We start from the raw sequence: 19,686 nt of genomic DNA, 5'->3' as shown, positions 1-19,686 counted from the left end.
AGTTACATTTTCACCCTTGTAGCCAAGTGCACGCTCGGGGTGTGAAAAACCGTTTATATATTTCCAAAGGCAGACGATGGCACAATAATTTAATTTTCAAACACGCAAGCGAAACGTAAAGATGTATCAAGATTCTATGTTGTAGAAAGAATATATCTTTATCTGACTTTACGATTCATGAATTTATTTCTCATATTTTACATATCTGAGGACGGTTTTCGTGTACTATCCCTTACAGTCTCTCATTTTTTTTTTTCTTTCTTATTTACTCCCTCACTTTTTTTGTATAATAGAGCATAATTTTTCGCTTGCTCTATTTACGATAAAATTTGTCGTATTCCGTGATCTGAATTTCAATTGCGATTGACGAGCCGGAAGCGACCGATCGTATCTACCAGCACTAGCGATTATTTATCATATTCTTGTTTGGGTCTCGGTTCACGAGCGATTGCAGAACGTGTCCTTTAATCACGGTGTTTCTCGGTCGTAATCGACAGCACATAATTGCCAGGGGCGCAAATTCCGTAGAACAATAATCAACGCTGTCTTCGTGACGCAGCACAATTAACACCCCCGTCGTTCCACGTGCGCGCCTTTCACAGGGCCGAAAATAGGTTTTGTAATTGAAAATAGGCGTCTCGGGACCAATAGTTTTCGGACAGGAGGGAAAAATGAGAAACGAGTGTTAGGTTTGAACGTAGAAAAAGTTTGTACATTGTAGAAAATTCGCGAGTGCGAGGGAGGAATCTTTTGTTTTCGTCAGCTCGTTAAGTCATCGCAGCCCTCAGGTCGCCGTCGTACCGGGCACGCTTGCGAGCGGCGAAATCACCGGCGCGGCGTATACTCGTGACGTGCACGCACGTCTGGCCGCGAGTTCTCGCCCTGACAGATGGTATGGAGGGAGAACGAAAATCAGGCGATCGATTCACGTTACCATAACGTTAACGTCGCAGGTTGGTTACCCGTACCGGTGCACCGGCGCGCCCATGCCTTCTCGCTTCCGACATGCCACCGCTGCCGCGGCACGCACGACTTTTCACGGGATATCGTTCGAAAATGCACGACAGCTACCATCGTGCACAAGTTCTGTATATTTTTACTTTTGTTTCCCCCGCCCGCGATCGCGTTTCACGCGATGGAATCCAAGGGAAACTTGTTCGTATCCATAGTCGGAGCGGAGCTGCCTTCGCGCTGTGACTTGCAAAGTTCCCGCGCCCTTAACTTCCCGTCCGTTGAACTCGATTTACATTGCCGCCAGGATTATTATCTTTCCCTTATCATTGATTATACAAGATTCGAAAACGAGTACCCGCAATGGTCAATCGTCACGCATAGATAAGCGTGAATTAGTCGATCGGTTTCATTTTTTGAAAAATTACGTATATATTTACACGTATTAATTCAGCCGAGATGGAGGGCGAAAAGAAAGCAAAAAGTAATGTCGGCAAGTTAAATTTTTTAGTTTTTTTTTTTTAATAATCGATGTCTCTTGGCGAGATAAGCCGTAGCGGTAGCAGGTATACGAAAACTGCGTACAGACTCGCAAATTTCACGAAGCTTGCAGTGAAAATGGAAAAAACGGTGACGGACTAGCATTAACCGCGCGACCAGTGGAAGAGCCGAACGTTTGGTCGGACACCAACGGTGGCGGCAAAATCCGCAGAGCGAGGGGGTGCGAATGACGACGAGCGGACGAGGCAGGGACGGGGGCAAAATGAAACGAAGCGAAACAAACGAAACGAAGGTGTAACGCGCGCGTGATAACGACCCGCGAGTCACTAGGTAAACGTGGATCAGACACGAACGTCCGATCTCAGTCACGGTGCCGCTACAACTGAACCACTCGAAACCTCCACCTCTCGTCGTCGTCCTCCCTTCTCTTTACCGCGTCCCGCTCCCAACACCCCGACACCCATTTGACCTCTCTCTATCCAACCACCATCCATTTTCATCTCTCGTTCTCGCTCCCCCGTATCCCGCCATCGTGGCTTCTCTCCCTCTGACATCTTCCCCATCTGTCTCTTTCTCGCGATCGAGGTTTGCTCCATTTCCTCTTTCTCCTCCACCTGCGCTGCCTTTGCCCTCAGGTGTACACGCATTTATGTTCGCGCATACATATCCATACGCATATTCAGCGCCTGACACTGAACCTCACCTCGTCAGATACTTTCTCTACCGCTCGCCTCGCCACCGGGCCCACGAAATGATACTCGAAAACGATACGTGATAAACGGATTTTTATGCCGCTGTACAGCGCTTTTTTTTTTCCGCGTTTTTTTACTTCACTTATCCAATTAAAGTTGCGGCGGATTCCGCGAATGTAACCGACATTGTACGTACAATTTTCTAACTTTTTAATAACGTCCCGGAAATTGTAGATGACATTTATTAACGCGCATTCTTTCGTGCTTCGAAAGTTCAAGTCTATGGATCTACGGATCTACTTTGCACGAATAAAAATATTTTATGGAATAATCTGGAGAGACTAAACAAATAAAATTTGCATTCGCTGTTTTTCAACACGTTCAAATTTAACTGAGGCTCATCAGATACTTTATAACCGCGATCGATATCACGGTGGAAAATCTTCAAAGACTAAAATGGTGCAGCAGCTGCCGCGCCATTAAACCTTCGACTCGAAACTCAACGCGGACTGTCTTTTTACTGACTATTGCGCTTGCTCTTCTTTTGTAACATTCACTTGTATATCCGCACCCCAATCTCTCTTTCAACGACAGCTCTTTGTCTTCCTCGCGCGGTGACCGAAATATCCAGGGAGTTTCACACGATTAACTCTTCTGCGTGATACTATCGCATCTACGAACCACCCCTACCGTGACCCAACTAACCGCTTAATCAGCGACCATCTAAATATCAAGGGAAAAAAACGTGCGAGCAAGCAAAAAAAAAAAAAATCCGACTGAAAGAATCTTCATTCCACAACGAAAACGCTCTTTCCAAATAATGAATATCCGATAATCAATTATTTTTTTACATTAAGTCCGAATGTGGAAACCATAAAAAAAAAAATATATATATATATATTAAGCAAATCAAGCAAGAAATTAAATAAATCAATAATTAAATAAAATTCTGAAACAGTATTATGTCATAAAAGAAAAAAAGATTTTAACATCGTATTAAGAAAACAAAATAACATTAATAAAAGTCTATATAATTTATTTTTATTTTTTACCGAGATAAAAAGAATCTCTTAAAATAAACGCGCAAGTAGATTTATTTTTCTTTGCGAAATTTCATAATATAAGGAACATTAAATCTCCTCGTCTTTTCTTACTGTCGAGAGCTACAACCTTAGAAGGGGAATAGCAGATTATAACGGAACGGTATAACAGTTGGCCAGACAAGCGGTGCAATAGCCAACGTTTATTATAAATGCAAATGCATTCTGCTCGCGATATTTCTACTTTGATAAAGGAGAACGGAATAGAGAGAGGGGTGACGGCAATTTGGATTACGGCTGGTCGCGCGTATCTGCGAGAAGGATGTCAATTTAACAGGATGATAATCTTACTGCAGAGACGTTCTAGCCTTCCTCAAACGAAACCCTATCTCAAGAAACCCTCTTCTGTCACCCCCATAAATGAGATCGCTACGAATCTTCTTCACCGTCTCTCTATCTCTTTCTCTCCCCTCGTTCTCCCTTCCTTCTCTTCTTTTTTTTTTGTCTTTATCTCTTGTTAAATATCTTTTTGTGATATTTCAAAGATTTAACGTTTTTTTTTTTTTTCTCGTTTTTGTTTTACGCCGAGATTACTCCCGCAAACGTACCTCTGCGCGAGCTCGTTTTGCTAAAGGTACAAACCGAGTGAATACAACAGAGCGCTTCGTTAAATGCGTCTGCACCTGATAAATTAATGCACTCGTCTGTAGTTGTTGGAAACACGCTTAGTTTGCTCCAAGATACAATAGTCAACGCAAATGACTTAAACACAATGTAGACTAAGTTTGCCGTGCGTACCGATCTGATAAAGAAATGAAAAGCGGTGGATAAAAGCGCTACCTTTCGCTGCATATTCGACGTTTGATTGATTTCAACTAAGACATACCGTGCAAACACGGAGCAAAGCAATTTATTCCACGGAATTTTCTTTGACGCTTTGTACTTGGCATGTAGCGATGTAGTATGTACTTTCTAGTTCCCTTCCGTTTGCTCAGAAACTCTTTCGCTCAGCTCCTCCTCTTTTTCTTTAGCTCTATATCACACAATTATTTTGATAGAACGATAAAAAAAATTCGATTATTATTATTATTTAATTCTGTGCTACTTTCATTCCAATTACTGACCACTTGTTCACTTCTTGGCTTATTAAATAAAATAAAAATTGTATTAAGTTTCAAATACGTAACTTTACGCTTTATTTTATCTCACATTGTTATTTCTGAATGCAAAAGGATTTGAATTCTTAGAAACGATGAAATCTTGCGATACTGCTCGGGAATATCGTCGGCCAATAGACGCCACAGCGATCGTAAAAATTATGTACGGACGATTAAATCAATTGAAGAGGAAAAGAGACAAAAAGAAAAAAAAGACAAAGGAAAGAAAGAAAAAGACAAAGGAAAGAAAGAAAAAGAAAAGGTGAGGAGATTTAAATTCAATGGCGATATAAAAGCGTCTAGTGTTGCCAGGGAGTATAACTCACCTGATGTCGCCATAACGTGGATATTTTCGCGATAAAAAAAAAGGCCGTAGCTCGCGATAATGCTAGGTTCACCTCTATTTATCACGTGGCGCATTTAATAGCGACTGCTGTGTGCCCATCAATTAATACCTATGTGTGTTCATCAAACGGACAGAGAGAAGCACATTGGTGGGCCACTGAGTTAAACCGATGTCAGAGTTAGCTAATTATACGTAGGGCTGTATATCCTCATTCGCAGCGCGGATACTACATCCTTTGCCGACTTAATGCCGTACCAATTATCGACTATTATGATCACCACGAAAATAGTCCCTATATCGCAGATCGAATTTGCCGAGGGTATCAATGATGATCCGGTTAACAAAGACATTCGTTCCATGATAAAAAATTACAAAGACGGCACAAAAAAAAAAAAAAAAAAAAAAAAAATACTCGGATGTATAAATTAATAATGCATTAAATGAGGAAGCAAGTAAGCGAGAAAAATAGAAAACTGCATTAAATTCATTAAATTATTTAATTTAATAAAAGCTCTGTCCAGTAACGCACGCGAATGTGTTATACTATAATATCGCGAAATGCGAAGCACCTAAAACGCAGCGTAAAAATATAAATTAATTTTCTCAGTTGCAATTAATATGTTAATTAACTCCGATATTATATTAAGTTTTCAAGTGTGTGTAGCGTATACCGTTTTCTTTCAATGTGAGATTATACGAATTATATGAAATTGGATCAATGAAACGTTAGGAACAATGGCTTGAATAAATTGTTCCGTCCGCAATTATACTATTCATTAATTTAATTAAATTTTACACGCGCCGAGAACAGTTAATAACAGCGTAATAATCCGATTCGATCTAATATCAAAAAGTGTCTAACAATATTATAACTTCTTCCATACGTCTCTACGTTAATTAAATATTCTAATTAAAGTAACAGACAGTTCTTTTGCTCATGAAAAACCCATTGTCATGTAGAATTAAAATCAGCCGCGTGATTTCAATAGTGACCGCACGTAATCCGGGCTTAAGTTGAATTATACCACAGACGCGTAAACTCTGGCCTAATTTCGCGCAACCTAAATTCAATCAACGTTTAGTAAGCTCCATGCCGCTAACCGTCACAATTTAAAGCCAGCAAAATCACGAATGTCTCAACAAAATTCATCGCAAACAGATTCTATCTAGTCCAATTACACGGCGGCAAATATTCGTTCCTCGCAGAAATATATAAATCTGTTTGAACTAAAATATAAGGAATCCCGGATCCTGCGGCTTTACCGGGCCGTTAAAAAAAAGGTAAATCCGAAAAATCGGTTTCTAATCTCGATTTAAAAAGAAAAGAAAAAAAGAAAAAAAAGTGTATTAAAGATCCATCTCTTTCTAGAACGTCGCATTACACTTCGTGTAAGCGTCGCGGATGTCGACGAGTGCGTCTCGCACGCATTTCTATATTCTGTACAATTCAATTGTCATAGGAAATATCTAGGAGCGCAATATTATCGGCATATTTATTTTATACGAGGTAAAACGGCGCATGCACACACACTCGGATGTTGACGATGGTACATCTGGGGATGACAGCCTCGCAGAATATTTCAAAGAGATGTTCCGGATGTTAGCCGGTGTACGTCGACCGTGGAGTCGATTGACGGTGACTGCCGTGCACTCATCGCCGACTAAGCGACTTAATATGATTTTTAATTACGTTTACCCGCGCGTAAGGGAATTACGGTATTATAAACGGCGTATCTGAAATTGTCGCACAGCCTTACGCGACGTGCCCACTGCCGCGTCTCTATCGTCGCGAAATATCGGATAATACGTTAGCGAGGGTTGATTCTCGCTCGTCATTGCCGTTATCTCGCACCGTAGTGAGCAGTCGGTCGATAGATAAAAGATAATGAGTACACCACGTCGTAATCGAGGGTCATCCCCGAAATGTTAGTTGAAAATAAAATTCATAAATAATTTATTAGACGCGACATGAAAACGCTCTAAGCAAAATTTAGGTCAATATTGTCAACGTAAAATAATTACAGTTTACGGAAAATTTAGAATAGTTCTTGTAGTGGCAATCTTTTATCTTTTCCTTTCTATTTTTGTTCTCTCTTTTTTTTTTCTTTCTTTTTTTTTTTATTATTTAAAATTATTGCAAAACGCATAAACTCCAATTCGTAATTTCACCAATGCAGCTCCCTGCAGTATCCCAATGTGCGCATCACTCAGAGGTTCTACTAACGTACACCACGTTTGAAACCAGACAATGCAATCGATTTTTCCTTCTAGGTTTTCCTGCAACTCTACTTTACCGACTTTCACCGGAAATGATGGCAGACTACGACATTTCCGCTTAATTCCGTGGGCATTAACAAAAAGGATATTAATGTTTGACAGAATTAAAGCCACGCGTTTCCTTCAGTTACCTGTTTTTCATTACGAGTATACTGTCATACCGTTCCATCACGCTCTGACATAAACAATATTCTTATCAGAACCAAGATTATTTTATCGGATTTTTTTTAATAAAAAGTATTTAATAATATCACCCGTTAATCTAAAAAAATTAAATACCGTACAGCCAATAAAACGTGTGTGATATTTTCTAACACTTTAATGACAAGTGAAAATTTTAACTTTACCACTAGATCAAATCTCGATTTTGCATTTGGCCATTTCTCACTGAAAGATTACAATTAATATAATTGAACGACCGATCATATCACTGCAGCAATTGTTAAACGTGTCTAATTAAGAGCAAAATCGCTGACACGTGATGGACGTTTAAAGGATTCTTGCTTCCACAATAGGTTTTATCGCACATCTGTACGAGCGAAACGCTATGACAATACACTTTATCGAAGCACGATGATAGGATGCAAGTTTGCGACCTTCACCTTTAAACGCACAACGGAGATACATCAACGTCTTCGAACAAATGCACCGTTCGCGACAACGCGCGTCAGTAAATATGCCCGCACGAATAATTCATCATATGCGATATTTACTGTTGTACTCACGTTCGAAAGGTAGGCGTATTTGCAATCGAGGACTCTCAACGCGCGCGTGAATATGTTTCTTTCTTTCTTTCTTTCATTTTTTTTTTCCTTTTTTTTATTATATATCACCAATAGCGAATGCTTTAATGACACGCGTGCTTATCATCGTTATGCATTGCTCTTTCATAAGAGAATATTTCACATGCCGGCTCAAATATTCATCCCAACTATGAATATTTTATTGCCGCATTATGCTATATGCTATATACTATATATTATATACGATTTACAAAGAGAATGGTTGACGAATAGAGACGAGTCGAGCGCACGCAGGGATCATCGAAAATATTTCGAAGCGAACCTCTAAAATTTACAAAAGTGTTGACGCCCCGATATTTCCAATCATGCTTGCGTTAATATTGGAAAGCGGCATAGCCGACCTGATAACGCACTCGCTAATCAAATGCTTTTGTTATAGAATATTCAGAAATCAAATTATTCAACGATGAAATGACAATGGAAAATTTTTTTCCTTTTTCATACAGTATATCCGCTAGACCGAACGATGATCGAAATCATTAATTAATTAGCGAACGAGAATCTGCACAAGTGCCGTGGCGAAGAGTCGCGCTATCATTGCGAACTGAGCGTCGTTCGGTATCGATCGAGAAGAATGGAGTTGGAGAAAGCTCTGCTATCGGCATTTTAGTTGGCGAACGGCCAATCCTTGCATTTCGTGGCAAGGAATACGTACATGTCCGCAAGGATGTAAGTCCGGGAATTTAAATTTGTCAATTTCGTACCTATCGCCGATCCGAAGAAGTTTCGATTAAAAAAAAAAAACATGTACTTTCTTGTAACTGCGCGTCGGTTCTTTTTTAATAAATGAATTAAAAATTTGTTTTTTAATAACCTAAATTATATCGAACGCGCCGTTTCCATTAAAAATACGATAAACACACGGTGCGGCTCGTTCACCGTAATACATTGGTACCTTGGAAAGAGAAAGCGGAATGAAGAATTAATGATCGGTTATGAGAGTCAGCGGATTACGTTGCCTCGCATCTGTATAGAAATTCCGATAATGTTTTCGATATACAACTTTCAACAACAATGATCATGTTTCCGCGAAAAGCTCGCTAAAGCTTTGTGCTCCAATTACCGAGTAGGCGGTTTGCTGCGGCTTACGACGCGGTCGATGATAGCATAATAACCAGCGTATCTGAAGTAAGGAATAAGAACAACCCATGCGTTTTTCTGTTAAACGTACGGGTATTGTATCGACACATGGCTAATACGAACGGCGAACGGAAAAATGTCGATTGAATAATATCCAAGAACGGTATCGCACAAATACGCATCGCGTGCGGACGATGGCTTCCATTGGAATGACGTCGTCACTGGCACGTAATCCCATTCATCTTGTCACCGACTCTCTAAATTTCCGTCGATATCTGGCCGCCCAACTATCGCATCCTAGATATATTGGTGGTACATTTCCGCTCCAATCGTATTTTACTGTGCTAAATTATTCTCAAGTCACTAAAATAAATGACAACATTTTGATACGGATTGAAGGCAACGTGTCACTTAAATTGCGCCCGTCAAAAATCCTCATATTAACTTCTGGATTAATTACCGAAGTAAAAAGCTATTAATTTGCATTTACCGAATGGATTTCCAAATTGAAATCCGATGAAATGAGATAAATCCGAAAAAGTAATTCGTGCCAATCGAAATTATCATTCTTAAAATATAACTTGTTTAAAAGCCCTACAGCTAAGAAAATGTTTTGACATTCGCATATACGGCAATTTAATTTTATGGAGCATCCCTCCTTGTTGAAATTCACCAAATATTTCCGCAATCCGGTCTAAGCTAACGAGGAAGAAATATCGCGCTTTCGCGAAAACAAGGTCGGGGAAAAATATATTCATTTACGAAGAGAAATGATTCTATTATCATTTTCTAAAGAAGCGCGACCGTACAAAACGATACCAACCGGAAAAGCACGAGACACCAGTATATTCGTCCAAATGATAAGAATAGCGCGCTACCCGTAACAGAAATTGGAAATCAATATTTAAGCCCATTCTTGAGGTGTCGTGACCAAGCTGGATTTGCGTGCGTTTACTGAATAGATAAGAAGAGTACCAGAATAATGTTACGAAGCAGCGTATTCTTATCGAGAGGAAACATGTCGTGGATTACTCATTATCGTTATTTTCTATCTACTAAATAGCTGGCGGCTTAATCGCCTGCTTAAATATGTGATTAGTTTTGTACATATATTTGATATGCAATGATAAAAAGCTCGTAGAACTTTCCTGCCTGTCCACAACTTTTTCTTTTTTTCTTTTCAATACGTTGAATTTATCAATTAATTTTTATAAACGTTACATTTAGTTTGTTCAATTTTCAGTAAAAATAATATTTGAGGGGAAAGAGCGTATATACGAGAGTTATTATTAATCATATAATATTTAGATAATAAAATGAGATATACCTATCAGAAAAAAGAAGAAAAGCCGACAAACATCGAATAAAGATTTTAACGAAGGATTAATTAATTCGGTACTCTGTTTGATATTTCACATATTGCGCTTATTATCATTTGCACGTAAATGCATTTGCACGTAAAATACTGCAAAGATAATTCGATTTGGAGCTCGTCAATAAATTTTATAAGGAAATATTTGCGTTCCGCGAGAAAATATCAATCTCGTTTAAAGATACTTTTGATGCACGAATGTTTTAAACAAATTCGCCATCTTGTCCCGTCACAGAAGCGAATAACGAAAAGCAGGTAGTAACGATCTATCTCGATTATCTTATTTTACGGTAGAATAAATGTTGGCAAAGCTGAGACTCTCGGCACCAGTCTTTAAATTCTGTTTTTGCATTCGGGCAAATTTATCTTTACGCTTGGCAACTTGCGAGAACTCCTCGTGAAAAGACGTGACCCGTGATACGTCGACTTTGTTTCGATTTACTTGTTTTGCTTTATTTCTTTTCGGATGACCTTTTCTTCGTAATTCTTTCTAACGGCGGTTAGAAAGAAACAGTCCGAATTCCTTTCTCTGTACGCATATCATATATATGTGTGTGTGTGTGTGTATGTAATTTTAAAATAGCACTTAAATTTCGAGTACCTTTTATAATTAAATCTGAAATTAAAAAATTGTTTTTTCCCTCCCAAATAATTATGCATTATATAAAATTTATATTAATATAAATTAATATATCGATAAATAATACACGAGATATATGCCGTAAATTAAAGTTGAACAGCCTAGCGATTAGCGAGACTACAGTTCATGGATCAATGATTTCAGCGAATCCTATCGCGTGGGTATCGGTACCGGACAAGAGCGATTTCTCATAAAGGATTCTGCGAATAGCTAAAGCAGATCTCTCATTGTCGCATATATATATATCTATCTATATTTCCGCATAAGTGTACACCTAGCAATGCTCTCTTAACACTACATTTTCATAAAATATGCAACGTCCATAACATTAATACAATATATGTAATTAATATAAAAACAAATATTAATTACTGCGCATATTTAGATATAAATAAGATACCATAACAACAACATAATTAATTTTTAACGAATATAATAAGACATTAATGCGAATACAAGCAAATGCCCACGCATTCGATTTTATTCCCCCGTGCCTTCCTGCTTTCATTATTAATTCAATTTCATGTTAACTCGATTTCGTATTATTTTGATACGATACTTTTACTACTTATTTACCTAGCACGTGTTATTTAATCGATATTGGATATCAATTCTGCAATATATCTATAACAAATATTCGATTACTAATTAATTTAAAGAATTTTAAAGTTTGTATCAACGCGCGCAAAAGAAATTTGCATCACTTGACAGTTTACCTATCGTATATGTCGCACCATCAAGCTGGAACGTAGCGCTCTTGCATTTCTTGAAGAGTTTTTGGTGAGAGTAAGCTGGAAGCTTCGGCAAAGGAGGCGGTGGTGGTGGCGGCGGCGGCGGCGGTGACGTTGGAAAAGGCGGAGGTGAGCCCTTAGGACCGTGCTTCACGACGCTCTTTTCACTCTGGCTCATTTCTTAGGCGGAAGGAAAACGTAATCACAATCTCCTCGTAGCGTTTCCGACGGCAAAGCAAGCAATTCGTGCGACTTTAATCGTTGGATGCGTGCATAATTCAGAATACCCTGGCACTTACTAAGTGTCCTCAATCGTCGAATCCGATCCAATTGCGATAAATTATTTTCCTTCAATTCTCCCAGTCATTATTTTCATTTGTTCTTCTGGCCACTTAAGCCGCTTCAATCCTCGTTTGTTAAAGAATTATCACACTTTTAATTTTCGACTCCATTAACCTGATTTTATTCCGAAAAAGTCCCTTCCCCCTCCCGAGTTCAATACACAGGGGTAAAGTAATAATTTCCTCCAAATCAAGACTTTATGTAAATCAACTTTAATTGAAAAGTCCACGTAATTAAAAAAAATTTAGAAAATAAAAAATTAATTTTTCACTGTACCACCAGCGGACTAAAAGTCCTCAATTAAATTAAAAATGTCCAAATTTTTACGTTATAATTAAAAAAAGAGATCGAGCTTATGCATTTATCATAAAGTAAAATACTTTTGTGCCACTTAAATAAATGTGCTTATCGATATTTTTAAAGTAAATTTCACTGAAGCATGTTCTTTTTACGCGAGGCATATACTGCACAGAATGCGAGTATTCGTGTACTTTGAAACGCTTAGAACAATCCAATTTGCGTAGAACCATTTGCACGATTTCAATGTTGCCGTTGTTGTTATATAACAGCCATTATATTAACGAGATAACATTATTCGCGTGCGTTCATACAATCTAAACAAAGGTTGTTTAAAAAAAAATTTCAAAAATATTCTCTCTCATTAAGAAATGCAAAGTGGTTGTTGTAAATTTAGTTTAATTTGTAACTTTGTAAATTGCAATTTTAGTTGCCGAGTCATCGTTTGTAAATTAATATCTCGATACGTGGAGATAAAAATAATATCTCAAAATAATTCGTTAGAATTAAGATACACTGATTTAAGACTGTCGATTCATCGATCAATTTACTCGATACATCCTGCAATGTCAAATTCATCACGAGCTCTGTACCTTATACACCGGTAAGCCCTTCCTTTTCATTATGTCGCATCTCGTTTTACCTCGCCATCGATTTCTATCGCGAATGAAAAAGAAAAATGAATGAAACTTAAGGAGGGAGGGCAAGCCGTCATTTGTAAACGGTATAGATGTGATAGGTAAAGCCGATTACGTATCATGTTGTGTCTAATTTATTTTATTACAAAGTTCACGACGGGAAATTGTTTGCGTATATGAAATGCAAAAATAAGCCTGATAATAACATATTTGCATTTTTACGTTTTATCTTTTTACCGTACCAATTTGAATTTTCACTACATTCTACAAAAAGGCCTGAGAATCTTTCGATATTTCCATCGTGCTTCTATTCGAGAAATTTATGACGCGTTATATCACTTACGGTACATTTTGGAGAACCGAAAAACGGGAAGAGGAAAAAAAAAAAAATGTTTTGCGCGGACATATTCACAATGTAAGTAAGTGCTTCTACGAATGAAAGATACATTTGCATATCTACTTGAACTCATTCTTTCACATTGACAACTGCTATTTCATTTATATTTCATGTATTCCTATCTCGCTCGTCACTTTTTCCATCTTTTTTTCACCGATCTTCAATTTACATTTTATAGAATTTATTATTCTCATTATAATCAAATTTTTAGTTTAATTGAAAGTAGATTAAAACCGGATTGCATAAAGTAAACAGCATAAAAATACAATGATTAATTAAAACGTGTTATCGAATAAAAAAATCAAATTCTTCTGGCATCAAAACTGTCATTTTGAAAAAAATTTAATTCGTGATAACAAAGGTCCATTCCCAGCGGTGTCGATTTAGGTCGAACGTAATGACAGGCAGAACAATCAAATTAAAAGGAAGAGATGTGATGCTTTGTCATTGTCGCGGGACAACAATTTTCGAGCTTAGTAGTTGCTGCTTTTACATCAAGATCGTTCATGCGACTGCATAAAATAAATCCCGCAGCTGAGCTATTACTTTAATTATTAGATATGTATCTTTTAAAGACAATCCGGCATTCATTTATTATTAAAATAGTATTTAGTTAATTGGAATTCAAAACAGCTTCGTCTGCCTGGTTATTATCTCAGACAAAGATTAATTTTCTTTTTTCCATATTATACAAATACATAAAAATACACGAATACTCGCTTATTGTATTAAATGTAAACGTAAGAGAAGACATATCTGCGAATAATGCACAAAAGCATTTAAAAATTGAAAAAAAAAAACAAAAAAAAAGGAAAAATTATTCTTTTAATTCAGTCTCGATGTTTGCATTATTAGTATTAAGATTAAACTCATTAAAAAATAAAATTAGAAAAGAAATCATTAGAGATAAATTAGTAATTATACGAAGATTGAAATAATATTCAAAAAGTGTCAAGAAGTAGATACATACGAAACGTAATAAATACGTATTATTTAAAATACACTGATTCTTCATATTAAACACTTCACAGACTCGTGTCATTAACTGGTAACCATATCAATGACTCCGATATAATACACTCACACGTGATGCACGGGGAAAAAAAAATCCGAGTCGGTCTAACGATTCGTCAATTAATCTGGCTTCTCGTGTAAGTAAATATTCAAATTTCTACAATCGGACGATTGTATTCACGAAAGAAGCCAGTGAAAAATACAGTGCATATTCCGATCCAAATTCGCGGACGCAACTCCACGTGCCACGGTCCGCGATGCGACTCGAACGCAGCTCGAAAGCTCACCTCGAAAAGCTTGCGCAAGCGTGTGGCGGTGCAGCTCGTCGAAAGCCAATCCGCGTAAGCGTGTTTCTGCTCATAAGGGTTACAAAAAGAGAAGGAGTATGCAAGAGAACGCGAGAGAACGAGAAAATGAGAGCGAGCCGAGTACACGCAAGCACTCTCGAAGCACTGCTTCGTAAGAAATTTGAGTGTGCATGCACTATTCGTAGAGGAGGGACGAATGCGAGCGCGGGCCTATGCTGACCTTTCTAAGCGATGCACTAAATCTCCCGACTGCTAGCATCGGTAAACGAATTACTTCTCCACGTCCAACTTGCTGATTTTAGATTCTCGTCCAACAGACGCTCTTCTAAACCCTTTTAAACGTACGTATATATACGTATACGGGTTTTCTCGTTTGAGAAAAGAACAGAAAAAAAGAAAAAGAAAAAAATCTCGTTTAATATTATTACGTGTATATTAATAGGCAATTAAAAAAACATTTATAAATTAGATTGCATAAAATTTGAATTCTTAAAAAGGCAATGCAAATCATATTCAGAAAGTCGCAGAATTTCAAGGAACTTTATTTGCCTATGAAGATAGAACTAAACCTCGAAATTAAAATAGCTCTTGGCTTTATTAGCGCATCTTTCTGCGAACCTCGATATTGAAATTTAAGCGGCATAAATCTAAATCAAACATCGGACACGTTTGTCTGGCTTAGAAAATAGCACACGGCACGATTGCCAGGAATTATTCCGTAATTTATCTCGACCAGCCGCAGTTTACCTCAATTATATGCCAAAAAAAAAAAAAAAAAAACTTCTACGTATAAGGACATTACAAATTATATAAGACTGAGAAATGCAAAAATATTGCTGCGGACCTACAAAGCTATAGTTGATTTAATGGCCGAATATTCCTTTTAGCTATAACTACATCCTGTTTGTAAACTATATTTGCCAGTATCGATTTAACGTTTATAAAATAATACGTAATTACTTTCGGCGTGGGGCAGAGAAATTGAAGAAAAATAAAAATTGAAGTGAACAGTGACGATGCAGTAAACTCTGCTTCGGTGGCTGATATAAAATTGCACAGCCAGCTACATAGAATGAATGGCGGTATCATTGCGGTCGAAGAGGCTGACAGGACGAACACGCACTGCGGCCGGCCTACGGCGAGCTGGGTAAAGTCGTTCGACCTCCGGGGTGTAATTTAATTCAAGGGTCGGATGAGCAAAGATAGATATAGATGCACGAAAATGGGGATATACGAAGCGAGGGTAGACGAGATAGAAGCGTGGTAAAGAGGCCAAGTCGAGTCGACGAGGGGGCGGATAGAAGAAAGGGACCGTTAAGTGACCGTGTCGAGAAGGAAGAAAGCAGAAAATACCATAGAGCCGAGACAGAGAAGAAGCGGCGAGAATTGCCAGGAAGAAACGGCCCGCAGGCAATGGGTAAACGGAGGCACGACCGAGAACGATATCGAACGAGGCTTGAAACGTCAATGGAGACACGTCGAGGGTAAAGGATAATGTTTAGACTCGCGCTATCATCGAGGAAACGCCTGGCAATGTCGAAGGTCGCGCGAAGATATTTCAGCCTCGGAGCCTACCCTTTATCTTTCCAGAAGGGAAACCGAGATCACAGCTGAGAAATCAGTCATACGCGAGTAATAGCAATCAAATTTTAAAAATACCCGAGAAAGAACTAATACTTTGAACTAATAAATATAAAAATGTTAACCTGCGACGAGCACCTTTTACAGCTTGGAAATTATCATCAGCGACTACAAGCTACACGATTTATTAGCCCATTGAAAATAAACGCGTCCACATATATCTTTAGGGCATTCGGTCTGAATTTTTTTTTTTTTTTTTTTTTTTCTTTTTACCTTTCGTTCTCCCGCCTTCGGCTATCTGCCAACTGGGCGGCGAAAAGAACAGTCCTATCATCTTTATTCCGCCGATGGGAAGTTGACCGCAATAACTTTGGCATAGAAGACACTTACACGTTTGCATGACACTAATATCGCGGTTACAGATAAAATACGTACAAAATAAGAGAAATGCTTAATCAATTCGTTACGTCCTTTCTTTTGACTTATTAACGTTTATTTTTTGCAGCTTGAATAATTATATCGCGTATCCGTATAAAAAATTTACGATTTATGTCACCGTTTTACAATTTGTAACATTAAAATACAATATACTTTTATATCACCTTCTTATACAGTCTTACGCATTTAACGGTACGTTATACTACACAAATGTGCAGTATCGTGCACATTTGTGATTACACTATAAAGACTACGATATGTATTACGCCGCCAGTCTCAGTCGCCGAGAGCGAACTGGCGTCGGCGTGATCGTAAATTTACAAAATAGAAATGCATCGTTACCACATCGACCTCGAAAGATGCATAAATGCAAGAGAAAACTACGAGCAACTTTGAATTGAAAGAATCGTGGGCATGTTGCGAATCATATTTTTGCAAAATTCAAGGTGGCATGAAATCGCGATTTACGATCTCTGACTGCAGCAAGAAATGTGAGCAATTTAAAGTTGGCTGAGTCCACACTTTAGTAAGCCCTTTTTCTTTCTCTACGTCTCTCATTTCATTATTTATATTTTATTACAAACATGCATCCTATGTAAGTACGCTAGATTTGTGCAATCTGCGTGTTCCATATATGCTTGAATTTAAATAAAATAGCCGCAGGATATGTTAAAGGTAGAATTGCTTGCTTTCAATTTTCAGATTTTGTTGATAATAAAAAAAAAAAATTGTAAAAAATATAAATAATGTATAAACATGAGAACGACGTTGTAAACTTGCAAATATTTCAGTCGAAAAACGAAATTTAAATCAATGTCTATTACATTTCCTCCGAGAAACTTTCAATTGTCGTCGAGCGTTCGTGCATTCATCGATCAAAATTGCATACTGCCTCGCGCCCTCCCCATCAATAAATCGTCAAGATCTCGCGATAACATTAATCGTACTCCGATTTTCACACCGGTGCGGTAAATGCAATCCATTAAGCCGTGCATTGTTTGCGTAATGATTTTCTTGCTGCCGAAGTCAGCGTGTTGAATTACAATAACTTGTCAGAGATCATATCGTCAACATTTGGAAGAAGCTCAGTGTTATATTCAATTACCAAACATTCCGTGTTACTATACATATTCAGGTTCTTTAATACACAAATTTTTTTTTTTAATTTTTTTTTAACGTCAAGAATCTGATATTTTTATTAATAGCAAAATGCTTTAATTATTTAAAGACGCATATTGCACAGAATCAAATTTCTTATTTAACAGCTAATTTTTCATTATTTTAAATTTGCTGAATGAATTCGAATAAATTTGAGCCAAATTGGCAAGTGTACGATAAACAACATATACATACATATACAAAAAGAGAAAGAGAGAGATATAAGAAATTGCATCTTCAAAGAGTTTCTAAAAGGTCAAGGATGCAAATTAATATCACTTATGACATAAAATAATAAAGTATTTGCTTTTTAACGACGTAAGTAATAGTAATTACATACAAAAAGTTTTTAGTAATATTTTTAAATGCACCAGCATACGTGGTCCAGTAATTTACAAAATAACTACGCGTTTAATATACATACACGAGTAAAACAAGGCAACTAATATTCATGATTTTGTGAGAGTGTACTAAAGAACAAACAATGTAAAGCCCTTCCCTTAATATTATATGCACTTAAGAGACTGTACACATATCAGTTTGAATATGTATTAGTTGACACGGAATAAACAAATGTTACTCCACAAACGAGAGTATTTCTTACGGAAATTTTTTTTCAGATCTAATGCAAATTCAAGTTTAATAAAAGGAAGTCTAATAGCAACTTCTTTTATGTATTGTATTATACTTTAACTTGATCTGTTACAGCGTTACTCATAAATGACGTCAACGACTAATTGCAAGTAATATTAAAAGTCGCAGTTTTATCTTTTTTATTATTTCGCGAATATGATAAAATACGACGAGACTCGACGACAAAATATTTGCAATTAATCCCAACGGTGGATAAATTACCGACATAAGCTGTGGTGAGATATATCAGATTTTGTCGTAAAGAAAATTTCAAAGGAATGCTGGCGCCCACTAGGTGACCACTACAGACAACCACAACAATGTTATTGATTTTCATTATATCGTACATCACAAAATGTAATTTAAAATATTACGAACGATTTAAACGAGAAAAATTATTATATGCTTACTTAAAAAAATTTTTTTTTTTCTTTTTTATTCTTTAGATTTCTTTTAAATAATAAACTGCACGAAATACTGTTAATAAGAAAAGAAAAAACTGACGTAATTTGTGTCAATTCGTAAATACTATATACATAACGAAAAAAATTATAAGATCTAATAATAAGTATAATTAAATTCAATAATAAAAATTTACATTTTGCAAGTTTCTAAAAAAAAAAAAAAAACATTTCGCAAAATGTTTTCGTAGATTAATGTGAAATAATTAAATTTCATATTTTTTATACGAGAGTATATTCATAAATTTTATACTGAAAACCTCCACGCATATTAATGGCCGATAAGTAACTAAATGTCATATTAAAATATTCATTAACGTATTAATTACTAGGAAAATATATACGAATATTATGCATTTGTGATACACACTGATTGCCATTTATATGATGATTAGATTAGTGATTTACAAGCATTGGAATAATTCATAATTGCATTTGATAACATGCCAGCTATCTCGCGTTATGTAGAATAAATCAATTTACAAGATAAAGTCACCAATAATAATTGAAATTTGAACGTTTTAAAAAAAATATATATATATATGTATATAAAACGAAAACCCTTCTTAAACATAATGTTGCTACTTGATATAATTTGATATTTCGAAATATTTCGTTTTTACCGAAAGTAAATCTTAACTTTATGTAACCCTGACATTTTATAATATTTTGTATCGATTCGCGTCAGAAATATAGTTGTAAGATATCTCGTTATGAAATGTTATAGAAATTCGATACGTATATCAAAAGCTTAATGTATTTATGTATAATCGAATATGCATTCAACTGTTTATTTAGCCGCATATTTTTAGTCAAAAGAGCCAGTGAA

General features: G+C 36.7%; 1 protein-coding gene across 8 annotated transcripts in view; it reads right to left on the bottom strand.

The window, feature by feature from the left end:
• LOC139101855 (dual specificity calcium/calmodulin-dependent 3',5'-cyclic nucleotide phosphodiesterase 1) overlaps positions 1 to 19,686 on the bottom strand; it is a 65,538-nt gene that overhangs the window by 36,228 nt on the left and 9,624 nt on the right. For 2 of the 8 annotated variants that reach the window (XM_070655319.1, XM_070655325.1), the window contains exons 1-2: positions 11,890 to 15,331; positions 11,576 to 11,770 (exon numbers count right to left, since the gene is read on the bottom strand). The exons of 3 other annotated variants lie outside the window; for them this stretch is intronic. In XM_070655319.1, coding sequence (XP_070511420.1) covers positions 11,576 to 11,768 — 193 coding nt within the window. In that variant the 5' untranslated portion in view covers positions 11,769 to 11,770; positions 11,890 to 15,331. 3 more of the 8 variants (XM_070655326.1, XM_070655320.1, XM_070655321.1) reach the window with 3 other exon arrangements.

The sequence above is a fragment of the Cardiocondyla obscurior genome, linkage group LG04 (genome assembly GCF_019399895.1).
Source record: "Cardiocondyla obscurior isolate alpha-2009 linkage group LG04, Cobs3.1, whole genome shotgun sequence".
Lineage (NCBI taxonomy): Eukaryota > Metazoa > Arthropoda > Insecta > Hymenoptera > Formicidae > Cardiocondyla > Cardiocondyla obscurior.
This window is presented reverse-complemented; position numbering and strand designations above follow the sequence as displayed.